At 45.9% G+C, this 10,405-nt stretch overlaps 1 protein-coding gene across 1 annotated transcript; it reads right to left on the reverse strand.

The window, feature by feature from the left end:
- Nucleotides 1-374: 374 nt before the first annotated feature.
- On the reverse strand, nucleotides 375-1,313 carry LOC115517927 (olfactory receptor 9-like). Its single transcript, XM_030321034.1, has one exon. The coding sequence runs from the start codon at nucleotides 1,311-1,313 to the stop codon at nucleotides 375-377; it is 939 nt and encodes a 312-aa protein (XP_030176894.1).
- Between the last annotated feature and the right edge of the window lie 9,092 nt (nucleotides 1,314-10,405).

Here is a 10,405-nt window from a genome sequence, read left to right on the forward strand (position 1 = left end):
AGGCAACTGATATGAACGAGAAAGGCTTGCAATGAGGAGTCTGGGAGAAGAGAGTTATCACCAGGAAGCATGGTCCCACACAGTGCCTTGAACCTCAGAAAAGAGCAGAAATTGCTCAATTATCGCACAAGATGGGCACAACTGCCCTCTTTCCTCAACCTTCCCTCCAGTGTATGTTTTTGCAGCTCTGCACCTACAAACAAGACAGGTCAAGGCCATAAGAGGAGACCCCAGAAGCAGAGCTCTGAGAAGCATGTCAGTGGCTTGGGCCCTCGAACTGGGCAGGCCAGATCCCTGGGGACCGAGGGTCCTAGCTTCTCCCTCCTCTGAAAACATCCAAGGATCAGGCCCTTATATTCAGTAACTCGAAGGAATCAAGGGCTCCAAAGGTATCTCTTCACAAGCCGCTTCATTGCCCCCGTGACCTCCTTGTTCCTCAGAGTGTAGACAAAAGGGTTGAACACAGGAGTGACAACTGTGTAGAAGAGAGCAAGGATCTGGTCCGTGTCCTGAGAGGAGCCTGCCCAAGGCCTCATATATGCAACAGTCCCAGTCCCAAAAAAGAGTATGACCACAAACAGGTGGGAGGAACAGGTAGAGAAGACTTTTCGACGTCCCTGAGATGTTGTGACCCCAAGGATGGTGGCAAGGATGCAGGCATAGGAGGCTACGATCAGTAAGAAGGGGGTCAGGATAAAGGCTATTGTGACGGCAAGATTGCCCACTTCGCCCCAGAAGGTGCTGGCACTAGCCAGCCTCAGCACAGGCAGGATGTCACAGAGGAAGTGGTGGATTGTGTTGGCACCACGGAAGGGCAAAGTGAAGATGAAGAGGGAGTGAGTGGTGCCTGTAATGATGCCCATGAGGTAGGAGGCCCCTGCCATGCTCACACAAGCTTCCTGGTTCATCAGAGTGGTATAATGCAGCGGCCGGCAGATGGCAGCGTAGCGGTGATAGGCCATGGCAGTGAGCAAGCAGCATTCAGCAATGCCAAAGAGGGCAAAGAAATACAGCTGGGTGAAGCAGCTGGCAGGTGAGATGGTGGGGCAGGAGGCGAGGAGATCAGCCAGCATCCTAGGCACGACGGTTGTGGTGTAGAGGATTTCCACCGTGGAGAAGTGGCGAAGGAAAAAATACATGGGCAAGTGCAGGGCACGGTCTGCCAGCGTGAGGAGGATGATGAGGGAGTTGCCCAGCAAGGTGACCAGGTAGATGCAAAGCACCCCCCAAAACAGAGGACCCCGAAGGGGACCAAAACCCGAGAACCCCAGCAAAACAAACTCAGTTACTGCTGTGCCATTGCCACTACCCATATCCTCAAGTCCAGACTGGAAGAAGGAGCTGGGCAGGCGCTCATGCAGCACCAGAAGGCAGCCAGGCAAAGGCAAAGGCTCCTGCTGCAGCAAGAAAGGCATGAAATAGTCTACAGGAACATTCCAGTTACCAGGAATGAGATGCGTGAGCACCTGAGCCCGTAGCAATTCCCTCCCAGAAACTCCCTCAGAACAGAAAGAAGACAAACCAGAGGAATAAAGGGAGAATGGCAGGCCTTCCTTAAGCCTGGGAACTGGAAAGACATCAGGGTGGTCGTTCTATTCATTGAGTTCTGGGTTCAAGGAGCAAAGAGCTGGTACAGGTAAAAGAGCTCCCTTTGAGAAAGTCGTGGTGAAAATGGGCAGAAAGATGGGTGAGCAGACAGAATAAACAAAGCTAGCAGCAAACTGGAAGAAAAATAGATCAACCATGAGGCAGAGGAAGAACTGGAGTGGGAACAAGACAAAGAAAGAGAAGGCACAGGATCACAGGCTAAAGAGAGAAGGCACAGGGTGCTTTTACCTACAGATGAGTCCCCACAGCCCTCAGGATGCCCTCTTTGGCAGCACATCAACAGGTGCTCTGTCCCCCCCAAGAGCCAGATTCCCAGAGGATAGGGAGGGAAAATAGGCAACGGAAGCTAAGGAGAGTGTTAGAGTCTTTTCTAGGCTGCAAAAAGTTTATTAAGAATTTCAAATAATTTACGTAAATAGTCCACCTTCAAGGAGGGGAAGGATAACTCCCCACTCCTTAAGTGTGGGCTACATATAGTGACTTTCTGGAAAGAAGGTGACAAAAGAGTAACTTTACAGAGGAGCAACCTGACAAACACCACCTCAACCAAGTGATAATCAGCTTGTCAAATCATGTTGATAGTATGTACCTTTGATCTCGTGTGATGACAATGGCATGTCCCTCCTGTGGCCTTTCTCCTGAAACCCGTAACTGCAGGCTAATCATAAGAAAAATGTCAGACAATTCTAATAGAGACACATGCTACAAAATATCTGACCAATACTCCTCAAAACTGTCAAGGAAGGTCATCCAAAACAAGGAACATCTGAGAAACTACAGAGCATAACAACTAAATGAAATGTAGTATCCTTGAAAGGGGAAAAAAAAAAAAAAAAAGAATACTGGGCCAAAACTAAGGAAATCTGAACAAAGCGTGAATCTTAGTTAATAATAACATATCAGTATTGGTTCACTAATTGTGACTAATGTATCATACTAATATAAGATGTTACTAATAAAGGAAACTGGACACGGAGTATTTTTTTTTAATGTTTTATTTATTTTTGAGAGAGAGAGACAGAGTGTGAACGGGGGAGGGGCAGAGAGAAAGGGAGACAGAATCCAGAGCAGGGTCCAGGCTCTGAGCTGTCAGCACAGAGCCTAATGTGGGGCTCGAGCTCAGAAATTGCGAGATCATGACCGGGGCCCAAGTCAGGCATTAAACCAACTGAGCCACCCGGATGCCCCAGACACAGAATACTTGGGAACTAGGTGTACTATCTTTGTAATTTTTCTGTAAGTCTAAAACTATTCTTAAAAATGTTTATATTTATTTCATTATTTAATGTTTATTTTTGAAAAAGAGAGAGAGACAGAGCATGAGTGGGGGAGGGGCAGAGAGAGAGGGAGACACAGACTCTGAAGCAGGCTCCAGGCTCCCAGATGTCAGCACAGAGCATGATGCAGGGCTTGAACTCACAATCCATGAGATTATGACTTGAGCTGAAGTTGGATGCTTACCCAACTGAGCCACCCAGGCACCCCAAAAATGTTTATTTTTAAAAGTTTGTTTTTAAAGGTTAATTTATTTAAAAATTTTTTTTAATAGAAGTGAATTTATTGACAGAGAAAGGTGTTTATAACATATTATTACATGATAAAAGCAGGGTTAAAAGGCCAATAAATTCTTAATATAAAATATATATCAGATAGATAGACAGATGGACACCAAAGTAGTAAATGATAGGCTCTGAATGAAAAAGACGTGGAGTTTGTGTGTGTGTGTGTGTGTGTGTGTGTGTGTGTTGTTTACTTTTTTAATATATTTTTGATCCAATGATCATACAGCAGGAAAAAATAATTTATAAAACATTAAAAGAAAAAGATGAAATTTGTTTTAACATATTTTGATATTTAAAAAAAAATTTAATGTTTATTTTTGAGAGACAAAGAGGGACAGAGCATGAGCAGGGGAGGGATAGAGAGAGAGGGAGACACAGAATCCGAAGCAGGCTCCAGGCTCTGGGCTGTCAGCACAGAGCCCCATGCGGGGCTCGAACCGTGAGATCATGACCTGAGCAGAAGTCCGACACTCAACCGACTGAGCTATCCAGGCGCCCCTAACATATTTTGATATTTTTAAATGTCTAATTTATTTTCAACCAATGATGCCTACTTACACCTTTGGAAATGTTTTTATTAATAGTTTAATTATGCAATTTGAATTGGTAGTGAGTGTTTCTGAATATTTCAAAAGCTGTGAGTGGAACACTGCGATGGACACTTAGGTTGTTTTCAGATTTATGATGTTCCTACAATTTCCAATTTAAAAGAGTTACAAATAAAAACAGCAGGGGGCGTGGGAAGTCTGGAAAATGACCCCAAAAGGTAGATTTTTTTTTTTTTTCCTGAAGAGTGCACAATTCCCGAGTTTGTTCAAAATGGGATCGCATCGCTCCCCATGTGGTGAATCTCAGAATAGCCACCTTCCGTCTGCACAGGACGGAAGTAAGAGCTTCTCAGTTGGTAACCTCCTAGGGAGCTTCTCAGTTGAAATCTGAAATCTGTCCCTGTACTCAAGAGAGCAGGGAGAGTTGAGAGAAAGAGACAGCCACTCTAAGCTGGTAGGTGGCATTTTTAATAAGCAAAGGGAACTTACAGATGAGGCTTGTCTTGGGCGACAGCAAAGCGAATGGATCCCTGCACCTGCCCGCTGCGCCTTAAGAGTTTATAAAGATGCCCTAACTGGGTTTAGTCACTTATTCCGTGCAGGTGTTCTCAACACCACATCACTATCTCAAGGCTATGTCCTTGGAGCAGTCTCTGGGAGTGGGAAAGGCAAGTGGAACCCACAATCCAAGAATAGGAGCGGGGGTGAGAAGCCTGTGATCACCCAGGTGCAGCTGACTGGTCAAAGGGTGGTCATGTCTTTTCAATGACCTTCTCCAACGGATCTAGAAAAGCTCATTTGGTTTACCCAAGATCACTCAGTGAATTAAGGGCAGAGCTGAAACCAGTAATAACATGTGTCATTTATAGGGCATGGCATCGTTGCATAAACCACCTCTCTTAATCCTGACACAGTGAGGTTCCATTAACCCCACCCTACAGTTGAATGGGTGAGAGAGATGAAGTGTCTTGTCCAAGGTCACACAGCCTGATAGCAGCAGAGCCAGAATTCAAAAATAGTCTATCTGCCCCCAAAGCCAGTGTAACTGAACACTGTAAACCCAGTCTCTGTCAAACCCAAAGCCCATCCCACTTGTCTTTGCAAAGTGTCTGCATCTACATCACAAAAGAAGATGCCTTGGAGACAACTGCTCTAATCTCTTCTTGTTAGAAACGAGGAAACAAAGACAGAGAAGGGATAGATAGGATTTTTCCACAGTCACCCAGGGACAGAGCTAGGGGTGAGGCCAGGTTTCTCATCAAATGTTCTCTCTCAGCCTTTGTTTTACCTCCCAATCCACTGCAACTCTGTGTACATGCGTGTGTGTGTGTGTGTGTGTGTGTGTGTATGGGTCTGTGTGGGTGCACATGTGTTCCATGTTTGCGTGCAGGGACCACCCTACTCATAGGAAGAGTAACCATGAAAACCCCAGAGTAATCCCCACCAGTAACAGGAGCTTCTCAAATCAGCACCTTCCCATTTGCAGAGCCTTGAAGTCAATGTCAAGACTTAAGAGTTTAAAGGAAGAAGGGATTCATCAGTGGCATAAGGCACCACAAATGGAGCCCTGAGGGGGACTAAGGGTGCTTCAGTGGTGCAATAACTCAGGGATATATAGTTGATCCTTGAACAATTTGGGGGTTAGGAGTGCCAACCCCCACCCCACAGGCAAAAATTCACTTATAACTTTTAACTCCCAAAAACCTTAACTACTGATAGCCCACTGTTGACTAAAAGCCTTACCAGTAACATAGTTGACTAACACCTATTCTGTATGTTACATGTATTATATACTGTATTCTCACGATAAAATAAGCTACAGAAGAGAAAATGTTATTAAGAAAATCATAAGGGAGGGGTGTCTAGGTGGCTCAGTCGATTGAGCATCAGACTTCAGCTCAGGTCATGATCTCATAGTCAGTTGTGGGATTGAGCCCTGTACAAGGCTCCATGCTGGGCATGGAGCCTGCTTGAGATTCTCTCTCCCTCCCCCTCTACCCCTCCCCAACTCGTACACACACATGCACATTCGTGCTCTCTGTCTCAAAAAAAATTAAAGATTAAAATTAAAGAAAATCATAAGGAAAACACATTTATAGTATCATACTTAAAAAAATCTACATATAAGTGGACCCATGAAGTTCAAACCCATCTTGTTCGAGGGTCAACTGTACTTCTCTGAAGTACAGTGTACAAGGCTCAAAAGGACACATGAGGCCACTAGGGGGTCAGACATCCTATAAATAGGCAGAGCTCAAACCATAAGCCCCTTCTTCCCCCAGGAGAAGAAGCCCAGGGAACCAAAATAGGACCTACTTCAACCAAGAAGCTTAGCCTCCTCCATGCTCCTGCTTCAGCACAGAACTCAGGGTCTGAGCCTCCACATGGACCCTGTGGAGGGGGAGCAGGTAAACTGAGACAGGAGCAGAGATGGTAGAAAAAGTAGCACTGGACAGAGAGGAGGAAGCATGGCCACAGCCAAGAGAGGAACATCCCTGATGCCCCTGAGGTGGAGGTGCCCCAGCACCAGTGAGCCCGTGCCAGAGCACTCGAGGACAAGATGTGAAGCAGCATAGGACAAAGACCACAGGCCCTATGAAGACATGTACCACTGACACAGAAGAGCCACTCCTGCCTCAGGTAGGATGTTTTCCTCCAGGTACATATGTAGGTGAGGTGATTTCCACCAAACCAGATTTCACGTTCCTGGAAAACTCTTGTTAGTTGTTCCTCTGCTTGAGAATCTTTCTCTACCTACTTCTCAAGTTCATATTCTGTCTACCCCTCCCGGCCCAGTACAGACACACCTCCTCCGAGAAGTCTCTCCTGATTCTCCCTCAGAAACCACATCACTCCACAGCTTTCCGTGTAGTATTATCTCAAAACTTGGTAACTTGAAACAACAAATATTTATTATCTCCTGGTTTCTAGTCAGGAGTGCAGGTGTGAATTAGCTGGGTGTCTGTGGCTCTCACAAGACTGCAATTAAGACTTCAACCGGGCTGCCTCATCTCAGGGCTCCAGTGAGAGAGGGTGTGCTTCCAAACTCACCCACAGGGCTGTTGGCAAGCCTTAGGTGTTTACTGCCTGAGGACCTCAATTCCTTGCCTTGTGGGCATCTTCACAGGGCAGCTCACTCTGTGGCAGCTGCCTACCCTCTAGGTGAGGGAACAAAGGAGAGAGGGAGAAAGGGAGAAAGACCAAAGTCACAGTCTTTTGTTGCCTAATCTCAAAAGTGACATCCCATCACTTCTGCTGTGCACTGTGAGTTAGGAGTGAGTCACTAACTCTAGCCTGAAAAGATCCAGGGTACAAAAAGACTGTGACTTCAGTTTTCTCATTCTCTCTCTCTCTTGCTCTCTCAGTCTGAGGGAGGAAATCTGCCATGTTGTGAGCTGCCCGGTGGAGAGGTCCACATGGCAAGGGATGACTATCTCCATTTACTCAAGGGAAGGGGGTTACATGAAGGCTCAAGCACCAGGAGGTTAGGGTTGCTGGGGGACAGCTGAGGGGTGGCTACCCCACGTGCAGCTGGCACAGTGGCATTACCTGGGCAGCTCCTGAGCCAAGCACTAGGCTGAGTAATCACTTCAGTCAAATCCCATCATCCACCTAGTGAGCCAGGCATTATTATTACCTCTTTACAGATAACATGCTGAGGCTAAGAGAGGTGATGTGTGTGACCTGCCTGAGGTCCCATTAGTCAGTGACCCAGCCAGGATTCAAACCCAAGCTCTGACCCAATCCCATGCCTTTTCTACCTCAACTGCCTGCCACTGCTCACTTTTCAGGTTAGATTCTTGGCTTCACCACCTATGAGCTGTGTGACCTTGGGCACATTGTTTAACCTCTCAGAGACTTGTTTTTCTCATCTGTAAAACAAAGATAATTCGTACCTCTTAGGGTTATTGCAAGAATTTAGTAACATGTTTGAGAAGCGTGTAGCACAATGTCTGGTGTATAATAAAAACCAGCATCATATCACATGAATTGGGGAGATAGAGAAGGGGAGTTTACTGTATCCATTTCCACCCTGGTCTGGGAAGACAATAAAATTTCAAAGCCATTTTTAAAAAGGTACCCAAGACTGGAAAAAGTATGGGATCAAAGGAATAATGTCTTGAAAGTTATTAAAGTGGAGAGAAGGCCCTCCCTTCACAGCCTTGAGGGCAAGGAGAGGGTTTTCTTGATCACACCCTATGACTTTTCTCAGAACAACATTTTTAGAAATTGATTGGCTGTGGTATCTGGGGTATGTGTTGACAGGGGGACATGAGGGGAGCCAAGGAGAAGGAAAATGAAAAATATTATGAAAATGGAAGGCGGCTGGAGGCTGTTGGCTGACCCCACAAAAGTCAGAAGACAAAACTGGCCTCAAGAGGCAGCTGAAGACATCACGATTAGACCCAAGAAACTAGGCCTTCCCCCTAGATATCATGAAAGAACACACAAGTCTAGGAAATCCATTTACCCTGAACCCCGGACCTCCTTGACTCTCCTGAGGGCAAGCTTTCCCTTTGTAGAAAAAACTGTTAAGTGAAGATCTCATAGGTGCTTGTTAGCTCCCGTGAGATAGAAAGAGAGAGACAGAGAGGGGTGGGGGGGAGGGGGAGGGACTGGCCTTTCAAACCCCCTCAGACACTTTTTACTCTAAAAGTCTAAGCAGTAGCTTGCATCCATCTGGGTATATGTATAGAATGATTAACAAATACTTTCTCCCCATGGATACTATGTAAGTTTTAATTAATTCCCACATGTCAGCCATGTCTCTCTGTTTCCCTAAACACTGCTTCCCAGCTTCACAGTCCCCAGGGCCTCTGCCACAGCAATTACCTGCTCCAGAGGAGCATGTCTCCACAGCACATCAGCAATCGTAATCACACCACAATAACTCCACAATGACTTTTGTCCCTCAACATTTAAAAAAAAAAGAAAGAAAAAGTTTACACCCTGGCAATTAATAGAGCACTTCAGCAATTTCCCTTCAGTATCTCATTTGGTTCTCACATTGACCCTAGAGATAAGCTTAACAGGTATCACTAACCTGTTTTAGCAATGGGAAAACTGAGGAGCCACGTGACTGCAAAGTCACTTGTCCAATAAGAGTGCAACCAGGACTAGAAACCTAGAAGCCAAATCCCTGTCACTCGGTCCAGGACACGCTAATGCACCACCTAGTGCTGCCCCACAATCTCTGTCCCACATCGGTTACTTGACCTCTGAAAGCCCAGCTCCTTCCAACACCAAGAGGCCACAGTGTCCCACAGAGCAACCAGAAACAGCTGCCCTCCCCTGAGAGTCCCCTACTTCCTCACACCGTCACCACTTAGCCAGGCTTCTGGAGCACAGACAAGTGCACTCTGGGGAGGTCATTGCTCCCTGCTCCCAGTCCTCACTATGCCCCTGTAACACTACCACATGCACCAGATAATCCACCTGATTATCTGTCTCCTGCCTCCCATTTCCATCCCAGAGCTACAAAGAAGTTCACAATTACATTTGTTAACTTGCTGTCTTGGTTCTTGTTGCATAGCATCAATAGCTTACCAAGACCTATCAAACACCACAAGATGGCAAAAATTAAATGTGGAAACAAAGAAAAGAAAGAGAAAGAAAAGAAATGTTTTAAAAAGAAAGAGAAAGGTACGGACATATGATGGAACGAGGAATGAAACTAAAAATCCAAATGTAAGACCCATGCCCTTCCCAAGGGTGGGCCACAAGTTTGGCCTAACCTACCTAGCAGCCAATCCAAAAAGGAAAGTCTGATTGGTTCTAGAGTTCACTGTGTCTGTGAGATAAAACAGAGACAGGCTACTCAGGGCAGTACAATTATTCTAGGAGCCAGGACCAGACAGAAATTTCTCCCAAGGACACTCCTAGAGAGATGACTGTGGCTCACATCCTTGCCATTGCCTTCAGAGTGAATTACCTAGGATGGGTCTTAATAACTGCCCTCAACATAGGGGAGGCCATCACACCACAGGACCTCTGTGACTGTGGAAGAGGTAGCTCTGTCTTGATGGAGCTTGATGTAGGGCAGGTTTCTCAACCTTGGCTGTACTGACAACTGGAGCACGATAATTCTTTGTTGCTGGTGAATGTACTATGCATGCACTGGAGGGTTCTTAGCAGCATCCCTGGCATCTACCCACTACATGCCAGAAGCTTCCTCCCCCAAAACTGTGACAAACAAAATGTCTTCAGATAAAGGCAAACGTCCCCTGAGGGACAAAATCATTGAGAACCACAGATCCAACAGTAGAAATCATTGCTTCTAGTTTCTTTTTTTTTTTTTAATTTTTTTTTTTCAACGTTTTTATTTATTTTTGGGACAGAGAGAGACAGAGCATGAACGGGGGAGGGGCAGAGAGAGAGGGAGACACAGAATCGGAAACAGGCTCCAGGCTCCGAGCCATCAGCCCAGAGCCTGACGCGGGGCTCGAACTCACGGGCCGCGAGATCGTGACCTGGCTGAAGTCGGACGCTTAACCGACTGCGCCACCCAGGCGCCCCGCTTCTAGTTTCTTTTTAATGTGGAGAGGCAAAGAAGGGACCGGTTTTACTATTGTTATTTTTGTAGCTTTATTGAAGTATAATTTATATACCATACAAATTCAATCATTTAAAGTATGCAATTCAGTGTTGCTTTTGTTTGTTAGTATATATTCACAGGGCTGTATAACC

This window comes from Lynx canadensis, chromosome B4 (assembly GCF_007474595.2).
Source record: "Lynx canadensis isolate LIC74 chromosome B4, mLynCan4.pri.v2, whole genome shotgun sequence".
NCBI lineage: Eukaryota > Metazoa > Chordata > Mammalia > Carnivora > Felidae > Lynx > Lynx canadensis.